The 22,369-nt window shown below is 48.7% G+C and overlaps 1 protein-coding gene across 1 annotated transcript; it reads left to right on the plus strand.

The window, feature by feature from the left end:
• The first annotated feature begins 15,699 nt into the window (after nt 1-15,699).
• On the plus strand, nt 15,700-17,996 carry LOC138580217 (taste receptor type 2 member 7-like). The gene has a single exon (XM_069650578.1). The coding sequence runs from the start codon at nt 16,162-16,164 to the stop codon at nt 17,065-17,067; it is 906 nt and encodes a 301-aa protein (XP_069506679.1). The 5' UTR covers nt 15,700-16,161; the 3' UTR covers nt 17,068-17,996.
• Nucleotides 17,997-22,369: the final 4,373 nt, after the last annotated feature.

Here is a 22,369-nt window from a genome sequence, read left to right on the forward strand (position 1 = left end):
GATCGCGGTTACCTACCCCCGAGAATTAGTAATAAGGCAGCCAATAGGGCGGCCTCACCCGGCTGAGCCGCGAGTACGAGTTTCACCAGAAAGGGCTAGATGCGGGGACGCCTGAGATCCAGGAATGGAGCTGGGCAACAGTTGGGGAGGGTGTTGTTGGGGAAGGGAGGGGGGAGGGAGAGGTGAAGGGGTGTTTGGAGTGTTTGTAGTTGTAGGAAGTTTGAATTGGGGAACAAGCCTAGATAGATTGAGACGGAAGTGGGATCTGGACTGCACCGGTGGGAGGGGAATGGGAACTCTAATGGGCCATGGGGGATCTTAAAATAATCACGTGGAATTTCAGGGGACTTAACAGTTATCTAAAAAGGAACAAGGTCATGTTGTATCTGCGCAGGCAAAAGATAGACATTGCATTGTTGCAGGAGACTCACCTGACACGGGAAAAGATGGAGATGGTTGTGAAGAAATGGAAAGGGGTTGTGGTGGGCTCGACATACTCTGCTTATGCTAGAGGAGTACTCATCTGGGTGGCGCTGCATGTCCCGTTTCAACTGCTGCAGGAAGTGGCGGAAACGGATGGGAGGATGGTCATATTGAGGGAATTAGTGGAGAATAAGGAGATAAGCATTGTAAATACATATGCCCCCAATCAGAATACGGCAGTGTATTTCAGAACTCTGCGCACCAACCTCAGCATGTGTATGGGTAGTGCGGTGATCTGGGTTGGGGATTTTAACTGTGTATTAAACCCCAGGATAGATAGATCAGATGACAAGATTGATAGACCCGCCCCAGCGGCTAAAGCATTGCAGACACTGCTAGACGACTTTGGTCTGGCAGATGTGTGGAGAACGAAATAACCCCAGGAAAGGCAATACTCGCACTACTCCGCCACGCAGCAGTTACATACGAGGCTGGACTATGTCTTTGCTACGTCGGAGGTAATAGCAGAGATTACTCAGGCAGAATATAAATCGAGGGTCCTCTCGGACCACTCGCCCCTGGTTCTCGGATGGCAATACTGCTTCTCGAGGGCAAGGATTCCGACATGGCGCCTCCAGGCAGAGGCGCTTAAGGATCCTGTTTTTAGGGAGGATATAAGGGAGGAGATTACAAACTACTTTGAGATGAATGCGGGTAGCGTTGACTCGGCGAGCACATTATGGGAAGCCTTCAAGGTAGTGATGCGAGGGGTAGCCATAGCAAAATCAAAAGGTCTGCAAGGTGGGTTCTGGCGAACCTACAAGGAACAGAAAGGGAACTAAAAAAGGCATTAAAGGGAGGAGGTGAAGACATGGAGCTGATACTTAAACTGCAGCAGAAATGTGCGGAACAATGGGAAAGGCTGCGCAACCTCAACTATAAAAAATATATAGAGAGACAGCATGCGGGAGGGGATACAGCAGGAAGGCTTTTGGCATGGTTATACAAGGGCGAAACTCCCAGACCCACGATCAGAACAATAATTAGAGAAGATGGTAGTGTAGTGGACACCCAAGAGGGAGTTAACCAGGAGTTCGCAGATTATTATAAGTTGCTATATGGGGATGAGGAGAGAAGTAGTCATGGGGCAATAACGGAAATACTGGAAGACATAGGACTGCCTATGATAAGTGTTGAGGAAAGAGAGGAGCTGGATGCACCAATTACTTTGGAGGAGTTAGAAGAAGTGATGAGGCAGCTGCCTACTAGTAAGACTCCAGGGGCGGATGGGTTCCCAAGCAAAATTTATAAAGTATATAGGTAGGAGGTGCTCCCCCCAATGTCAGAGATGTTAAATGAGGCGTTTGAGGTAGGACGGTTGCCGGAGTCACTTAGAGAAGCAATTATAATACCGCTTCCCAAACCCAACAAGCCTGGGCATAGCTGTGGCTCTTACAGACCTTTGTCGATGTTGAACCAAGGCAGCAAGATATTGACGGCTGTCTTGACAAACAGATTGCAGAGAGTTATTGCCAAAGTTATACACCCCGACCAGACGTGCTATGTCCCGAATAGAAATATAACTCACAATCATAGGCGACTCCAACGGGTTGTTGAATGGGGAAGTAAGAACGAGGGCGAAATGGCGATTGTGTCCTTGTACACGGTAAAGGCTTTCGATTCGGTCAAGTGGCCGTGGCTGCTGGCGGCCCTGGCGGGCTACGGAATGGGGCCTGGATACATAAGGTGGGCGAAGATGCTATATAGTGAACCGCTGGCAGAGTTAGAACAGGATCAGTGATATCCGAAAGATGGCAACTCAGTAGAGGCACCAGACAGGGGTGCCCATGGTCCCGAATGCTCTATATACTAGCCCTGGAGCCCCTAGCAATATACCTTAGACAGGAATACGATACTATAGGTATCGAGGTGGGAGGGGAACGACACTTGATCTCCTTATATGCAGATGACTTGTTGTTGTACTTGAGGCCCCCAGAGGAAAACCTCCAGTACATCCTGGAGTTGACGGAGAGATATGCGGGGCTGTCTGGGATAGTGGTGAATCCTCAAAAATCTAGTATTTTTCTGTTAGGCAGTTATAAGGGAACCCCTGTGGGACGGTTACTGGTGTTACAAATACCATGGGCGGTTAGTACTTTTTGGTACCTTGGGATAGACGTGTACCATACGGTTGAAGAGGAACACAGGCACAATACCGAGGTAGCCATTGTGAAAATCGAAAAGTGTATGAAATTCTGGGTGAAGTTGCCCCTAGAAATGATGGGACGAGGAGCAATGCTGAAGATGGTGGTCCTACCTAGGCTCCTGCATTATTTTGGGAATATTCCATACCTGATACCCAAGAAGTTTTTCACTAAACTGAACAGCATGTGTAGGGATTTCCTGTGGCATGGTACCCGGAATAGAGTGGCGCTATGGAAGCTGCAGAACTTCTACGAAAAAGGGGGGATAAAACTGCCTAATTATGAGGTTTATTATGTAGCGTGCCAGCTGCAATATATTGCCAAATGGCTCTCAGATGAAGTGACCCCCGAATCCGGGATGTTTGGACATGATTGTTCCCCATTTTATTTAAGAGAGATGATCTGGCTGCCCAAGACAGAAATGAAAGAGCGCCCTAGGATGATGATGCTTGGGTGGAAGATGTTGCGCGGGACATGCCAGATGATGGAGAACCCATTCCCATGCTCCCCGCAGGTACCGCTAGTTGCACTGGGAGGGGGAGATAAGCAGCGAAGGATGATAATTAGGAACCATTGGGAATCGGTGGGGTTGGTAACGATAGGAGATATCTGGCGAGAGGGGACTATTATAGACTTTGAAGTGCTGGGGGAGGAAACAGGGTTACACACGGGCCAGTATATCGCATATCACAGAATGGTGCACAGAATTAGGAAAACATGGCCCGAAACAGTACTGGAAGAAGAACCAGATGCTATCATAGATACGATATATGATATAACGGAAGGGGGGCATGAGATCTCTAGACTGTACAAGATGATGATGTCTAAGGTCGGGAAGGAATTAACACAATTGAGACTAGACTGGGAAGTGGAAGTAGGAGCCCCGATAGAGGATGGGATGTGGGAACGTGCCCTGGGGTACCAGAAGAAGGTGTCAAGGAATGTGAGACTAAAACAGATACAACTGTATATTACACACAGGGCATATATGACACCTCAGAGGATATCTAGGTTTGAAAATGCTGGACGACAGGCATGTCCCAAATGTGATGAAGAAAAGGCTGACATGGTACACATGTTTTTGGTCATGCCCAGTAATTGAGTGTTTCTGGGGTGAAGTAGCAGAGAAACTAGCAGAAAAGGGGGTCACGATCATCATAGATACAGCCCGGGCCTGCTTGCTGGGAGGGTTCCCCAGATCGCAGAAACTTAAGCATGTTAGTAAATTGAAAGATCTAGCATATGTGCTCGCAAAAAGAAGGATTGCCATGGGATGGAAGACATGTCACAGGCCACGGGTGGAGGTGTGGTGGAAAGAGTTGCAAAAATGGGTGGAGGCAGAAAGCATGGTATGGCAAGAAGCAAGCAATGTAGGGGGAGAGGAGGAGGTGGGAACCCTGATGGCATGGAAATCATTAATAGCGGGATTGTTTGGAATAACACAAGATCTGGCAGAATCCACAGGAAGTGAGACCCCACCAGGTGAGGCAGATAGAGAGTGTGTGGAATAAATAGGCTCGTAAGGGGGTGGGATGAGGGGAGCAGTGACTGAAATTAAGCAATGAACAATTGAACTGTTGATATATGCACTGCGTGTTTGGTTTGTAATGTTGTTTGGTTTGAATAAATTAATATATATTTTTTTTTAAAAGATGTCTTTTAAAAAGCTTTGGAGCATGGTCTTAGTTGTCACCAGAGCTCGTAAAGCCAGACAAGTGGGACAGAACCACGAAGGGAGCCATTGGATTCCATCGCAGCTTGAAAATGATGGCCAAGCTCTTGCGTTGACTCAAAGTGGTTAATGATGGGCAACAGAGCCCAAGACTGCTCAATTTGATTCTGGATTTCTGTGGGACTCTGTACAGGATCTCAGCAGAAAGACATTCCGTTTTTCTGTCCTTCCCATCCAGGAAGACTGCCATAAACATTTGAAGGAGTGCCTTGTCTTCAGGAAGTTGTGAGGGGGGCACATGAATTAGTGGCACCTAAACATTTCCAAGATGGCAGGAACTTTTCTCTGAGAATAGATCCTCTCCTAAGCACGCCTATACCCCACCCCTTCTCATTTCTACCTGATCAAAGAGACTCCAGTAATTGTCCTAGTGGTGTGTATTCCCCTTTGTGCTGGCACACCTTTCTTTGAGCCATTGCTGACTCCCACCCTCTAGGGATGTGTCCTGTTCTTCTGGGTAGGCGTCAAGCCTTACCAGGCAGAGAAGAAATTGATTCGTCAGGGCTGGGCCCAGCACCCTGTCGTGGGTGAACCTCAGCCCTAGACAGTAATACACAAATGCAATGAGATCTGTAGGCGTCACAGCAAACCAGTTGATAATGAAATGACAGCAGATGGTTGTGGCAAAATATAATGGTATTTACCCATAAACCACTATATCAAACCAGATGAAGCTTTACATTTATATTCAAATGATGTAATATAAATTACATGTATATATATATATTATATTAAAAGAAACAGCCACCTGCTCTATACAATTTCACCATAGGTGCCCTAAGAGCATTCCTTGGCTATAGGAATAGTTTGGATTCCAGCAGGCTGTTACATGAATGTACATGTGACTCTGGGTGGATCATGTTGCCAAACCACATGGCAGCTCTTGGGATATCTGTAGACAGGGTCCAGCAAAGAGAACACGTGTGTACTATATTTTTTCAGCATGGAGCATTCAAACAGTGAGCCCTGATTAGCTAAGCTTAGTTTCTGAGAAAGGAAAACCAGCATCATTTTACACAATAAAAATGCCAGGCTTGCATACTCACACAGATGCCATTTATTCACAGATACACAGTTGCACGTTTACCAAACGCCAAACATCTGTGCACATTACGAAGAGTTAAGACAATACTAAGGCTTGTAACAGTAGTCAGTTAGCATACTGGGGAGACCAGAATACCTTTTAATGCTGTGTTAGGCAGCCACATGAAGGGGAGACTGGCCTCCAAGATGGTGGACAGGACAGATAAAGGTCCCATAAACCCAAAGTAAGCCCACATGAACCTGAAAATCCCAGCTTCTCCCCAATTGTAGACACAGGTGCAGACCATGACAGGCAACACAGTCCAGAGCAGGGAATCAACACCTGGCCACCTTCTGATCTCAGGCCCAGGTCCCCTCCCTGCCAGTTGCACACCTGCACTGGGTTCCTGGCAACCCCTGCACTTGGGGATTGTTTCTGTATCCCTACAGTCTCACTACCAGCACTTGACACCTGTTGTCTGTACTTACCCTTGCACTTGTCACCTGCTGGCCGTACTTTTACTTACTGTTATTTATTCTGTTAAGTACTGCACTGTCCCCTCCCCTACCCCCCGCACTTTCCCACTTTCCCCACCCATGCACTTGCACGATCTGAATGACACCTGGCCTAGTAGGATCGTTGTCTGTCTTCCCTCTTTTCCCCCTCCCTTGCCTCGTCACGCCTTGAAACACGTGTGTATAGGCGCATTATAAATGCCATATCATATCACATGGGATACAGGAAGACCACAGCTAGTTAACCACTAGAAGGAATGATTCAGGAACCCTTACACACTCAATGATCCATTGAAAGGATTTGGGATCCCCTTAAACCTGTGACCGGGCCACCGGGAGAGACTTTACTAGATTCCATGGCTGTTTTTGACCTGGTGCCATCATTTAGCAGTGGCACAAGTAAAGAAATTCCCCTGAGATCCTTAGCTAGCAAGGGGCCAGACAGACAGCAGACTCGAGTTTGCAGCCATATTGGAAAGTCCATCATACCCTCTGTTAGGAAAGATTTCCATTTATGGGTAATTTTCCCTTCAGTTGTGAACCCCCCAACTTTTTGCTTTTGTCTGACCATCCTAGCCTGACTTTTTCCAGTGGAGCTAGCCTTCTGCTGTACTCTGCTGGGCTTTTGCTAATCTTGTCAAGGGGAAACTGACATGTCCTTCAGACTGTCAGTACTGGGAGACTTTGGGCCTCATTACACGGATGGCGGTAAGGGTTTACCGATACCGGTATTTTACCGATACCGGTAAATCCTTACCGCCTTACTACGAGGTCCCTTTGTGGGTTGGGGAATTTAACGCCTGCTTTTTGCAGGCATTAAAAACCAACCCGCAAAGGGACCCAGGGAGCTAATTACGGTACCGCAATTTGCAGTACCGTAATTAGCACCTTCCCCATTCCCATTATGTCCCATGGGGCAAAAATGGGAATGGGGAAGGGCAATGGTGGAAGGGGGAATTATCGCCCCGCCAACCTTGGAATGGGGCGGTAATTCCCCTTTCCGCCAAGGCGGTGCCGGTATTTTACCGGCATGAACCATGGCACTAATAGCGCCATGGTTCTCCGCCATTCGTGTAATGAGGCCCTTTGTTTCACTTTGTTGCCATTTCTTGGTAACTTTTTATCAGTGCAAAATGTATCTTCCAGTAGAGTGTGCCGGGATCTCTTTTTCATTTTTAAGGCTCTAAACACCGCCAAAGGATTTTTGATGAATGTACAAGTGTGCCCAGGACAGAGCTGGTGGCAGCAGTTACTTTTAAAAGCATTTTGACTCTTTTCAATGGTCCAAACCATGTTTACCGCGTTTGGCCCAGGACAGTGGCCAGTGCCTAAAATGGCCATGCCACAAGGTCCTTTGTTCTGTCCTTTGGCCATCTTGTGCCTTTGCCTTCCCCAGGTCAGCAGACATGGGAAATTCCTTATTGAGTCATGCAGATTCCCAGGCTTTCGTGGGCTTCTGCATACCTTGTGTGTGTGCACTCAGGATGTGGTCTGGAGGTGTCTAGTTATAATACACATTCTGGTTGCCAGGATGCGTGGTGTGCTGGGATGACTGGCACCAGCGTGGTCCGTGATTGGTCCACGTCTGGAATGGTTGAATGTGAGCAGATCTCCTAATGGTTTCTCTTTGTTTTGACGTGAAGGGGATTTTGGATAAGAGAAGGCACTCTAGACCTATTTCAGGTCAATCTTCTGAGTTCTAACCAAACTTAGTACAGGAGCCAAGTATCCTGAACTGAAGAAACAGATCTGTGGAACCGCTGGTGATCCGCTGGAAGGTTTGGCACCCTCTCCCTGCTGTTGTCCCGTCAGAGCCCCTTTTTCTCATTGATCACAGAAGGCCTAGAGTAGTGGGACTAACTACTCTTGGAACCTACTGCTTAACCTGCAAACGAGCCCCTTCGGTAGTGTTCCTGGACTGCCAAGTGAACTGGCCAGCTCCTACGGAACCTTTGCTCTGGAATTGCTGACGTCTTGAGTTTTCACTTGAGACTTTGAGAATCGTAAGCTCTTGGTAGAAGGCACTCCCCCACCAAGTTTTGAACACCTACCATTCCTAGGTCTGGAATTAGGAGAGTCCACCTGAACCCGAGCCTATGTTGTACCCGTGTTGACCAGCTGTGGTGACAAGCTTCGTGGGTGTCTTGCTTCTGTGCCCTCCTGTGCCCTAAGATGACCTCGAGTGGAACTGGCCCAATCCCATCCCCAAAAGCGAAGAAAAGGCCACTGTCCCACCACGGACTGAGGTCCTAGAACGCAGCTCCTGAATGCCAGAGGGACACGCAACTGATGGACTCAATCCTGTGAGCGAACTGGACTAGACTCGAAAAGTTTGGTCCAGACTGCATTGAGGGTCAGTGAGTATTTGCAACACTTACCTGTGGTCCCTGGTGCTTCCATAGACTTTTACGCACAATTGTCCCCCCAGAGCCACTCACCTATGTTAAGATAGTCTGAACTACCATCCTATTCCCGATTCCTGGAAATAGCTGTGCGCCCTTATGGAGACCCTCCCCGAATAGTGGAACTCTATTCTTCATCTTACCCCCCTTTCCTACGACACTCGAGCCCCTTGAAGAGACCCGTTTTGTACTCTAACGCACGATTGAGCGCTGCCACGCTAAAAGTACTTTTGAGCACAAGCCTTCACACTTCATAGGGATTGGACTGCTTATTAGTTAGGGTTCAGTCTCCTGAAGAATTGCCTAAAGTATGTTTGCACTGTCTGACTCTCTTCTGTTACAGGTTGTGGATCCTTACTTGTTTAATATTGCTTTATATTATATATAGTTAACGTATATATGTTCCCTGGTATATGGTTGTGTTAGCATTGTTAATATATGTATTTTTGATATATACACCTGACTGAGAGTGTAGTGTAGTGTCTTGTACTGTGTTTGCTCATTGTGGGCTTTCGACCAACCGCACCCCTCCTGAGACCTAGTCTTGACAGCCGCCAATGCTACCTCGATTGGTCTGGCTTTTCCAGAAGCTTACCCTGTTCCTAGAAACTCTGCTGGGCTTTTGAACCTCTGCCCACCAGGTCAGAGTTCAGAAATCCATTTTAATACCCTCCACCCCCAGAACTCCTGCTTGTCACTGTAAACACACTGCTCTTCACCATCTTGAAGCAGTCTCACTTCCCCATGTCCTTTTTTTCAGGCCAAGGTGCTGCACATTTCTTTTCCTTTTTTCTTGAGGAATCTACACTCCACCTCCCATCTTTTCAACTCCTTGTTTCAACGTGAAGAATCTCCTGCAGGGTTGCAGCATCATTCTGATACCGAAGGACTGGTGCCCCATCAAAATCTAATAAGTTGTCACTGTTCGTAGCCGGGGTGGGGGGGTTCATTATGAACTGTCTGAGAAGAGTTTGGGGATTGTGGGCAGCAGCAGGGTAAACCTCTACGCGAGCAGGAAATATGGCACCTATCCCGACGAGCACCTGGCAAACACCTTGCCCTGCCTCAACGGGGAAAAGTCCCAGCAGGCCAGTGAGCATAGCAACTGAGCATGTTAGAGTACGTTTACAGGCATCTCTCAGTCTAATAACCAACATACTAAGGAAGTTGAAATGGGTCACTGTAGTCCTCAAATGTTACGCTTTCCTCCCCCTGAACCTTAAGTTCTTGCCTCCCATAAACCTTAGCAGGTAACAATAACGTCTGCATTTCCAAGCCAACCCTTTCCCTCATCTCGCCCATGCTTGCTTTGTTCCTCATGGGGTACAATGCATCTATTTGAGAGAGAGAGAAATGTATGTGTATATATATATGTAGAGAGAGAGAGGTGGCATTGGGAGCTAGAGATATGGGGCCTGTTTGCAAATAGCCAGGGCTAGGGGTGCAGGGCTGCAGGTTGTTTTTCCTTGTAAGGCCAGCCCCCACCTTCGCTTGACTGACCGACTACCCTCTAATATCTCCTACCACCATACAATACACACACACGCCTCCCAGAGAAGGCCATCGCAGGCCTAGCCATTAGCACATCAACACTAACTGAGCTGTGACTAAGCTATCCTCTTTAGTCCTGTCACACTCTCCCACATCTGTGTCTAACTAGCCTCAAAGTGCTATTGTCTACCAGATCTTGGGCACTTCCCTATGTATAACATACTCCCACATTTCTTCCCCCAAACCCATAGAAAGCAGACTAGCACTCTAGAACTGGCTACTTCTGACCTGCACACATCTACATCACAGGTTTCGCATCTGACTTTCCCACTGTCTCACTAATGAGCCCCCCGCCCTCCCCTTTTTTCTTACAGAGCCAAGCGCAGCAAGGACATCAATAGTGGCAGACTGGCGCTATACAAGACCACTTACATTGCATTACATTACATAAAGGTGCTCCCGCCTTGATAACACTCTTTCTGGGGACTCATTCAGTCCATCAATTCAATTTATTTGGTTTAAAAAGATTACAATCCATACAACTACTAACCATTTAATCAACATCTTACACAATTTTACACAGACAGAATAAAGGAGCTCATATTGTACTCGTGCAACAGAAGAAAAGTTGCAAAACAAAATAATGCTGGATTTCTAAGTCCATCAGGGAAGAGAACAGCCTCTCTAGAATTGGTGCATCCACCATCTTTGAGAATAAGTGCCAGCCATTTTCTCAGCCATAAAATCGAGGGCAAACACGCATGAACTGGCCATATTTTCAGGATTCTCCATTGAGGAAGGGCAAATAAGGATCTTCCAAGTGCGGGCAAGACCTGGCCTGGGTTCCATTGCTTCATAGATGTAGTTTGTCCAGCCCTACTCTGGTAAGCAAGGGTCTGTGCATCTGACTTGTCACCAGATCCAGATGTTGCGGCTCACATCCCACCATGGCTGTCAGGGTCTTCATCATTCATTTCCAGGGAAAAGATCACTGAATTCACACTCTGGAAACCCGGTCCACAAGGGTCGCCTGTGTCTGACACATCTGTTGCATAGTGCCCCTCCTGGGAGCATGGTAGCTCCCAGGAAGTTGTCATGGGTCACGTGGCTGTAACCACGTGACCAACATAACAAAGGTACCGAGCCGCTTTTGGCTCGGAAGTCACACCACACTCTGACTCCGGTGTGGTTCTTTTCGTGTGCAACACCGCATGGTGTAGGCCCAAGGACCGGGCCTACCACGAGGCCGGCGCCCCTGCTGGGCAACGTCGACCTCCACAGTCTGCGAGCCATGTGACCATGGCTATTGGGGACGACCCCGGCCTGGGTGTCCCCAGCGCCGGGGCCGTTGTTTGCTGGGTGCCCCCAGCCCGTGTGGGCTCCAGTGACCTGGAGCGCAGTGGGGTGATCCCCACTGCATTGCCTGTGGCGTGATCGCCACCCAACGGAACCCCGTCGGGTGCCCCGACATGAGTATGGGGGCTGCCCGGTGATCCGGACCAGCCCCCCTAACAATGGTGACGAGGGCTGGAACCCTATGCGTGTGGTGGCGTCGGTCGCTCTGAGGGCTGTCCAGAGCCCCTGCTGCTGATGGGCACGGCCCGCCTGGTGCCCGTGGTGTGGACGTGGCGTCGGCCGCTGGAGGTGCAGTAGTGCTGGGGGTGGCACAGGGCCCCGTGTGCCTCGATGCGGGCCGCCTGGTGCCCGCAAGATGGAGTAAGGTTCTGGCCGCACAAAAGGGGTGGAGGTGTGTGCGCTGCCTCTCCGCCCCGTCCCGAAGGCAGGAGAAGTGCAGCCTGCCCTTCCCCAGCGGAGCGGAGGAAGATGCGGCTGCAACAGAAGAATGGAGGTTTGTCGCCGCGATGGGGAAAGAACCCACAAGTTGACAAGAACCCCCGCACTCACCACGGAAAGGAAGAGCGGCGAGGAGCAGAAGAAAAAAAAATGAGGTGGGGCAAGGAGGAGAAACGCTCCGCGGCGTCGGCCGCAGAGCGCACAGAAGACACATGGCCTCAATAAACCGGGCCGCAGCAGTGAAGAATGGGACTGCCACACGGCGGAGGTGGCCCCTGGTGACAACCAGCATCGGCCGCAACAGAGGAGTGGGGCATCCACCACCTGAGGGAGCTGGCTGCCCCACCCCCCCGCTAGCCTGCCAACATCAATGGCCGAAGTGGGGAGTGCAGCGCACTCCCGCCCTGAGACGGGAGGGAGAAGAGGGAAGCTGCCCCTCTCCCACCTGCAAGCCGGGGAAATGAGGGGCGGCGATGGTCGCCGGAGAGAAAAAAAAAACGGGTGTTTGTGCTTCATGCCAGCGCCACCCACCTGCTGAGGAGAGCAAGAAACTGCTCCCCGGCACCTCCACAGAACGGGGCCGCTGACTACCGTGCTGCTGAGGTGCCCCACCACTCCATCGAGAGCGGGCCCAACTCCACCTGGACCCGCAAAGAAAAGAAAAAACACGGGGCAGTGGAGGCACAACATCACCCTGCATCACAGTACGTCTGCAGGGACCCAGCCCATGTTGTTTAGGGGGATGACGGATGGAAGACAGCTGCAGGTAATGAGGCTGCCAAACAGCTGACGTGGCCCGAAAAAAAAAAAAAATACTGCGTGAACCACGGCTGTCTCCACCCGACGTGAGGAGCTGCGGTGGCCCCCTCCCCCACAAGACCCGGGCCCTCTGCGGTAACCTCGTGAAGTGCCCTGTCATTTGAGCAGAGAGGGAATGGAGTGTGGCTCCCCGTCGCATCGACAGCTGCCTTGTCACCGCCTGCGCCATAACAAGGAGGCGCTGCCCCATATCCAGCAACTGGTAGTATTGAGGAGCGGTGAAGTGTGCCGATGGATAAATAAAACTGGTGGCCCTCCCCGCCTTCCCCAGGGAGAGGAACTGCTCCCTCAAACTGGAACACATGCTCCATGGCCCCCGCAAGACCGCGGTCCAGTGGTGGTGAAGGTGGTGTTTCCATAGGGATGATTGCAGCTCCCATGAGTGCTTGTGCGCCCTCCTGGGCCTGCCCCCAACGTGCCCGCATCTCGCCATCAGCACCCCCATGGTAGCTCCCTGGATGTTGTCTTGGGTCACGTGGCTGTAACCACGTGACCAACATAATAAAGGTACCGAGCCGCTTCCGACTCCGGTGTGGTTCTTTTCGTGCGCCTGCCTGGCGCAACACCGCATGGTGTAGGCCCAAGGACCGGGCCCACCACGAGGCCGGCGCCCCTTCTGTGCAACGCCGACCTCCACAGTCTGCGAGCCATGTGACCATGGCTATTGGCGACGACCCGGGCCTGGGTGTCCCCAGCTCCGGGGCCGTCGTGTGCTAGGTGCCCCCAGCCCATGTGGGCTCCAGTGACCTGGAGCGCAGTGGGGTGATACCCACTGCATTGCCCGCGGCGTGATCGCCACCCAACGGAACCCCGTCGGATGCTCCGACATGAGTATGGGGTCTGCCCGATCCAGACCAGCCCCTCTAACAACATCCATCCACAGCTTCCAAGCAGGGGAGTCACAGGCTTTTGTGGTGATCCGGCCAAGAAAATGGCTTTGGCGAAAAGCACTTTATTCATTCAATCAAATGAATTAAATGAACTGGTGCGACCCCTCATATTTGTTGCAGCGACCCACCATCACCAGCAATGGGCAGCTGCTTGTAGGTGAACAATTCCCTCTTCATGCTTATGAATGGGGGGCATATGGAAGGTGAAACCCCGAATTTTATTTCTTATTCTGCTGACAAAGAAAACAAGAGAGACAGATGTAGCCCTACCTGAGCTGCCTTCTAGTGGTTGATTATCCAAACCCTACATGACTCGCAGGCTGATATGGGGTCTTTTCTTGTGTGCTTCTTTTCTCTTACTTCAAAATGGTTGGATACTGGTCACCTGCTTGGTCCCTTGAAGGGTTTCCAGAATAGACTTTTTGGTTGTCTCGTCCCTGATTGAAGCTGCTAAAGAGTTTTCTGCATCTCAAGTTTAGGGCTTGCATACCTATTATAATGGGCTTATCCAGGAGGTCGCACTCTGCCATTCACAATCTTTCTGAAACTCTGAGAAAGTGCATCTGCTCAGAAGCTGCTGTGTCTGGATGCAAATGCCCTCAATGTTCCGCTTCACTCAGTGGCATTACAATCACGAAGGTTTGATGGACGGCTAGCAGCTCTGTGAGCGGGATACCCGATACCCTCATTTGTTAACCAAACACGAACAGCAGGTGACCCAAACATCTGCCCTTCCAACATGGAACAGGCCTGACCCATCCTTACAATGCTAGATTCAGGGGCGACACCCACAGAGTTCCTCTGAACCTAATGACGTTTGCCACCACGCCAGCCTATCAGCTTTGTGAGGTGTTAGTCTGTCATACGCTCTTCAAAGTGTATCTCCTGAGGTCCTTAGCTCACATAAGGGGCTATTGCTACAGGTCTGGACCAGGCCGGATACTAATTGGATGATAGAAACAGGAGAGGATTTGCATACTAATAATGATGGTCCCAGAAGCTAAATGGATAGAAGTGAGGATGTTGAAGAAACGGTGGAAGGAGCAGATGTCAAAGGCTTATGGATATAGAGGTAATGAGTGAGCAGTGGATGATGGGATGCAGGAACCTTTAAAGGGACGGTGAGTGAGCAGTGCATGATGGGATGGAGGAACCTTGAAGGGACGGTGAGTGAGTAGTGCATGATGGGATAGAGGAACCTTGAAGGGACGGTGAGTGAGCAGTGCATGATGGGATGCAGGAACCTTTAAAGGGACGGTGAGTGAGCAGTGCATGATGGGATGGAGGAACCTTTAAGGGGAGGTTGAGCAGTGCATGATGGGATGGAGGAACCTTGAATGGGCGGTGAGTGAGCAGTACATGATGGGATGGAGGAACCTTGAAGGGACGGTGAGTGAGCAGTGCATGATGGGATGGAGGAACCTTTAAGGGGAGGTTGAGCAGTGCATGATGGGATGGAGGAACCTTGAATGGGCGGTGAGTGAGCAGTACATGATGGGATGGAGGAACCTTGAAGGGACGGTGAGTGAGCAGTGCATGATGGGATAGAGGAACCTTGAAGGGACGGTGAGTGAGCAGTACATGGTGGGATGGAGGAACCTTGAAGGGACGGTGAGTGAACAGTGCATGATGGGATGGAGGAACCATGAAGGGACGGTGAGTGAGCAGTGCATGATGGGATGGAGGAACCTCGAAGGGACGGTGAGTGAGCAGTGCATGATGGGATGGAGGAGCCTTGAAGGGACGGTGAAGACACTGGGAACCAGGCAAGAGGAGAATGAACTGTAACAAAGCGCAGAGATGTTGAATGACATCATAAATGCAATTTGAAAATAATTAATAATCTGTTGGGTATCATAGTAATCTGACTTTGAAAGGAAACACCCCAAATTGCCCATCTGCCACTCCTACGAGTCTCTAGCTCCCCCTTCTGTTGGCCATGTGCCCCACACACTTAAAAAATGTATTCTATCATGGGGACCCCCCCACCTCTTTGCCAACCCGTCTTCCTTCTGACTCTTCCCCTCTTCTGTTCGCCCAACATCTAAAGCACCATACACATATGTCACATGCAATTTGCAAGCAGTGTCAGTTCTCCACTGTTTTGCAGACTTTTAATGCAAGAACATTTTCGAGGTATTCTAATCTGCAAACAAATTAAAACGTATTTTCGAACTATTATATTTCTGAATGTATTGTTTCAGAATTTATATTTTCTCACTGCCTCTTTTCGAGCTTGAATTACCTGACAACTAAAGAACACAAACAGTAGTAAGAATTTAGCAGTTAGTAGGAGCAACATGTGCTGGGAGACTCGGCAGAGAGGTGGGAGTGGAACTGGACTGAGGGGGAGGGAGGGAGGTGGGATCGAGAGAGCAAATGAGTGAACACAGGTGAATGGGAGCCCAGAAAGTGGAGTGTGACATTTACATGTGAGGGGAGGGAAAAGTAGAGAAACCCATTCAGGAGCAGGGAAAATAAATGTGAGATGCTCCTCTGTAGAGGGAGACTTTGAGTCGGTGGAACCTTCTGTGGAAGAGACAGGTCTCTAAAGGTCTCTGGGCTGCAGTATTATTCCGCCGACCCCCACAGAAAGACTCTGCTGCAGACAGGGGTCAGAGTGCTGGCCTTAACTAAACAGGAGCTCCTTCACCCTGGGCCCCATCTCATCCTTAGTTGACAGCCATTGCGTTTGGTTGGATGTGTCCCCTGTCTTGATCCTTTGAACCTGTTCTAACAGAATGCTAGTGCTTTGAGGGTCCTGAGTCCTAGTGATCAACTCCAGGTTTTGATCTTGCGCCACTTGCAGGGATCACCTCTCTGTGAAAGGTAAAAAGGACAGCCAGGGACCACAACAAGGGAAGCTGATGTCTGCAGATCAGATTTTCCTTCTATTCCACCTGGTGATGTCATTATTTATGGGAATCGCCACCAATGTGTTCATCATAACCGTGCCATGTGTTGCCTGGGCAGGAAACGGGCACCTTGCATCACGTGATCTGCTGCTCCTGGCACACGCAGCATCCAACATCGCTCTTCAGTGCTCCATGTCCTTGGAACAGATGTTTGTTTCCTTCTGGAGGGAGGTCTATACGCCGGGTTTTCAGATATACTTTTTCACCATTTTCCCTGCTTTCGCCTTCTATAACCTGCTGACCACCTCCTGGCTCTGCGTCTTCTACTGTGCCAAGATTGCCAACTTCTCCCAGCCGCTATTCATGCGCCTGAAGCTGAGGATCTCAGGGATGGTCCCATGGCTCCTTCTGGGCTCACTTCTGCCTTCTGTGGGTGTCAGTGTCCCCGTCCCCTGGGCCCTGGATAAGATCAATGAAGAGAACGTCACCAGCGCCCAATGCAACCTAACATTCTGGTCATACAACTACAGTCTTGTGTATCAGATAAGTACAGAAGGTGTTCTGTTTTGTTTTCCTCTGATTGTCACTGTTACCTCGGCTGGGTTGATCCTCGCCTCCCTCTACAGACACACTCGACGTATGCAGCGCACCCCCTCGGGGTTCAGTCAGGGGCCCAGTGTGGAGGCCCACAAAAGGGCCGCCAGGACGATCTTCTCTCTGCTTATTCTGAACCTCTGCTTCCACATCACTTTACTTCTCATGGTATCCGGTGTTCTCAGGTGTGAGATGGTTCTTCTCGATATTTTTGAGACTTTGCTTTTATTTTACCCAACCATGCATGGTATCACCCTCATCCTCGGGAACCCCAAGCTGAAGGGTGCTGCAGCAAGGGTCCTCTGCTTTCGGAGGCACGTATGAAATCTGGACTTCATCTTGCTGTTTCCTCTAAGCTCCCCTTTCACGACTTTCAGTCTTATTTGTATCATAAAGACATATGATCAACTATTAAATAGTGTGTACATTAGGGTAACGTTCAGACTTATTTATTTGACCTTTGAAGCACGAAAGTCTTAGTCTACCTTCCCCACGTGTAAACCTGTAGACTACGTGTTGTGCATCGATGTCTAGAATAGGTCCTTAACCCACTGAGAGCCTTCTGCAGCCTTTGCAGCCATCTGATTGGCCACCGGCCCCTTCTCTTCCCCCACTGGCTGCCGGCAGGTGAAGCTGGCCCACTCACTCTCAGGCCCACGGGAAGTAAGGCCAACACCTGTTTGTGCCTGTTTGCTGCCGATTCTGCCTCTGCCAGCCCCCCTGGCCCACACAGGAGAGCCCCAGATCTTGAACACAGACACACATTCTGCCTATACCATGGAAATACCTCCTCCGACCAATGCTAAGTATGCCTGAATTGTACATTAAAGTTCTGTGTTAGGAATGCCAACCTTAAAGTGGAATTTGATGTGCTTTTAGTCACACTCTGCAACTGCATACTTTTAAAACTGCATTTAGTTGGGCTTTGATTCACATTTTGCAACTGCCTCTTCAGATTAACTGTTAAAGTGGAATTTAGATGTTCTTCTAGTCGAACCCTGCAACTGCATACTTTTAAAACTGCATTTATTTGGGCTTTGATTCACATTTTGCAACTGCCTCTTCAGATTAACTGTTAAAGTGGAATTTAGATGTTCTTCTAGTCGCACCCTGCAACTGCATACTTTTAAAACTGCATTTAGTTGGGCTTTGATTCACATTTTGCAACTGCCTCTTCAGATTAACTGTTAAAGTGGAATTTAGATGTGCTTTTAGTCGCACTCTGCAACTGCATACTTTTAAAACTGCAATTAGTTGGGCTTTGATTCACATTTTGCAACTGCCTCTTCAGATTAACTGTTAAAGTGGAACTTAGTTACATAGGCCCCTTTGCCATATCCTAACTGTAGTGCGCTATTGACACTTGAACCTGCATAGAGCTGCTGATATTTGAACTGAGATGAGATAAAATTACACCTAGTCACGTCTGACGCTCCTAGCCTGCCGCACCAGCTACTAGCGCACCTTGTATCTAAACTGGTCTGCTAGGCGCAGCCAGCCTGCTTGGACTAAGTCCGCTAGCATGTACTCTCTACAACTAAACAAACTAAATATCGCTGCACTAGATAGGACAGCTAAGCTACCTCTCTACGCCGCCTCCCTCATACTAGCGGCACTATCAATCCCCTACCTTATCATGTCCATCTCTCAACAAACCATAGGACCTATAGCAAACCAGTATCAAGAAGATACCACTACATATAGGCCTTGTAGTACCGCAGACAGAAACCTCAAACTTCGTGCACGCCTAGCGAAATTGCACGAACTACCAGTAAAGCAAATTGAACAACTAAACCTCCTTAAAAAGAACATACAGCCGAAATTAACTGCAGAATACTCTAGGAAAGTTCATATCCCTAAAAGACCTGCACAAAAATGCTCCAAACCTACCATTATATCAAGTACCACGCTCACCAATCATCATCTCAAAGGCGCGCTCATAAATGCTAGGTCCCTAGTTGCCCATGCTACAGAAATTTCAGATATTATTCTTGCAGACCATCTAGACTTCCTGGCCATATCAGAATCATGGCTGCACGATGCAGCGGGTCCCATCCTCTCATTAGCAGTTCCCGACAATTACACCATCATACGAGCAGATAGACACACCTCCCGAGGTGGAGGTCTAGCCATTATAGCCAAGATCAGTCTTGACATGAGAATCTCTACACACCCTATCACGAAATCTTGTAAATGCCTCTCGGTCAAATTCGCCACCACTAGCTCCCAAACGCTAAACATCGTCCTGGTCTACAGACCTCCAGGTCCTATTGGAACCTTTGCTGAGGACCTCTCCACCACCCTGTCCAACAATTTGAAAAGCACCTCCCAAACAATAGTGCTAGGTGACTTTAACCTAGGCTACAATGACACTAAGGACACCCAGTCTATAGCTACTGCTCTGATCCTAAAGGAATTGGGTTTCGCCCAAAAAGTGAACCTTCCCACTCATAACAAAGGTTGCATCCTTGACTGGATAGCTGAACACAATTGTGGAGTAACCATCACAGACTATATCCCCCAGATCTGGACAGACCACTATCTACTACTATTTACAGTTGCTACAAACTCAGTCACAGCCAAGTCCACACCTGCCCCCCCTATACCCACGTGGAGCAAAAAGCTGATGACCACGGAAAAATTGTTGCCCATCATACTTCCACAACTAAACGCGCTACCAGCCAACACTGATCCTAATGTGCTAGTTGATCACTTCAATGAAACTATGAACACAGCCCTTGACCACATAGCACCACTCAAATTACGCACTAGCAAACCAAAAAAACATCTCAACTCATGGTTCACCCCTCATCTAAAAAATCTCAGGTTAACCAAAAGAAAACTAGAATCCATATGGAGACTCACTCCGACAGCAGAAAACAAACTGAACCTTGCAAAGGTATCCTCCCAATACAAAAAAGATATCCTGCTAGCCAAACAGGAAACATATAATACCAGAATATCCCAATCCAAATCAAGTGTCAGAGAACTGTTTAGTATATTGAAAGAGCTGGAAACTCCTATCATTCCCCAAGAAAACTGCACCAAGGACAAAAAATGGTGCTCAGACATACAGTTTGCCCTTACCAACAAAGTAGTCAACCTTCAAACTAAAATCACCCTTAAAAAAGCATCTCTCACACCACATGGCGCTCTCACCTCAGCACCTTTACCTAAACCTAAACAAATAACACACTTCAGCTTCTCCAAGGTATCTACCATTGAAGTCGAAAAAGTTATCCTGGGACTCAAACCGTCCAACTGTAAAGGCGATCAATGCCCTGCCCAACTAATTAAAGATGCTGCGAGAGAATTATCGCCTTTCATAACCAAACTCCTCAACTCATCCTTCACCACCGGCACTGTACCGAATAACCTGAAAGAGTCGTGGGTCCTGCCACTCCTAAAGAAGCAAACCCTCGACCCGGCCATTCCCACCAATTTTAGGCCTATCACGACCGTGCCCTTTCTCCTAAAAATCTTAGACAAAGTGGCATACATGCAAATACAAAACTTCCTTGAATCCAACCACCTGCTCGAAACCCGCCAATCTGGATTCCGCCCACAGCATGGTACCGAGACTGCCCTTATCGACCTCAAGGCTCAAATAGATCAATGTAGTGACAATGGCCAAGCAGCCTTACTCCTCCTGCTAGACCTTTCAGCAGCTTTCGATTTCGTCGACCATACAGTCTTATGTAGCCACCTAGACTCGGCTGCTCACTTCTCCAAAGAGGCCATAATATGGATCAAATCCTTCTTGAGTAACCGCACCATGAGAGTCTTCTCTCCATCAGCCTCAGCTGACACGATCCCCATAACGTGCGGCGTGCTCCAGGGATCCTGTGTTTCACCAACCCTCTATAACATATTCACAAAGCCACTCTTCGACGAAATGGATCATTTGGGTATCGCCTACACCAACTAAGCAGACGATACCCAGATCCTCCTCCCGCTCTCAGGCGATTACGTCGTGGACCTGGCCTTAGTGAATAAAATCTACAGCATCGTTCAGGCATGGATGGCCACTCATGATTTATGCCTGAACGACGACAAAACCGAGCTCATAATCCTAGGCACCCCGACACACATAACTAAACTTAACCCCGACTATGCAAGCTTCATCATAGACAGTAATAATATCAAGGTGGCAAAGGAAGTCAAGACCCTTGGTTTCTACCTTGACACCACCTTAAACTTTGTCACGCAAGTCAATTCCCTAGCCTCAACGACGGCATACACTTGCAAACTCATTAGAGCCAGCAAACAATTCCTCTCCACAGACAGCTGCATCACATTTGCCAGAGCCCTCATACTGTCCAAACTAGACTATTGTAATGGTCTCTACATTGGGGCTAACAAACAGACCATCCACAAAATCCAGGTCCTCCAGTATAATGCCCTGAGAGCTGCTATCAAGATAAACAGAAAAGAGCATATCTCCTCTATAAGAAGAGAATATAAATGGCTATCCACTCAGGACAAAATCCAACTCAAAATTGCCTACCTTACTCACAAGTGTCTTAATAACATGCACCACCCTACCTCATGGACAGGCTACACTTGAGAACTTCATCTAGACCTACAAGAATGGCCAATGCGAACTGCCTTCATGTCCCTTGCTTTAAACGCACCACTATTGGAGGAAATAGCTTCGCAGTCAAAGCAGCTCAGCTATGGAACTCATTACCACATGACATAAGAGAACCCCAGCCCTTCCTGAAATTCAGGCAGAATTTGACCAAGTGGCTGAGAGCCAATGACAACTAATTACTCTGACCTACTGGACCCGACTGTCCCCACTGGCGATCCACCTGCATGCCCCAGTACCATTACTTTGGTCGGTATTTACACCAATGTATATTACTGTATTTATTCCACTGTATATTTTCTTTATATTTTTAAGTATACCCTCACCTGTATCACCTGCTTGCTGGTCCTAGTTCCTGCCTTGTACATATTTTGCTTATTGTATACTGTATTATGACCACATACATGTATGTGTACATATACTTTTTTCTATTGCATACTGTACTATGACCATGCAGATGTACCTGTAACGAAGTTGAGCATATTCTTGTCTTGTGCGCCCTGATGCTCCAGGGCAAGGCGCGCCTTACAAATAATAAACTAAGCTAAACTAAACTCACCAAAGAGTAACAGCAAAGATGCTCAGAATAGTGAAAAACCAATGGCTCACATTGTGCATTGTAATCTCCCACGCACCTACCTGCTGGGCTGATGCCATTAGGAGCCTGTCTCCATTTTGCAATTATAATAAACATATGCAAGTCTCAGTAGCTTGTGCATACATGCCGACCTGATCCAAGTCATTTGGGAAAGCATCATCTAGTCATGTTTTCATTGGGACTGGTAGTGGTGCCATTCCCTTTAGAAATCCAGGACTAACAGTCCCAGAATGCGAAGAAAAAAACTATTCTAGATGGGCACCTCCTGGATGACATGGGGCATGTTTGCACGCATGCTCTTGCGTCTGTGCCAGCACAAGCACATGTGCTGTAGAAGCGGTGTGTTGTGTTGTGCAGAGCACAGCCTACTGTTTCTGTAAACTACACACAAAATACATCCGATTGCTGTGGTCATGCCCGGAAGTTAAGCACTAGTA

Source organism: Ambystoma mexicanum, chromosome 3p (genome assembly GCF_040938575.1).
Source record: "Ambystoma mexicanum isolate Mex_15411 chromosome 3p, UKY_AmexF1_1, whole genome shotgun sequence".
Classification (NCBI taxonomy): Eukaryota; Metazoa; Chordata; class Amphibia; order Caudata; family Ambystomatidae; genus Ambystoma; species Ambystoma mexicanum.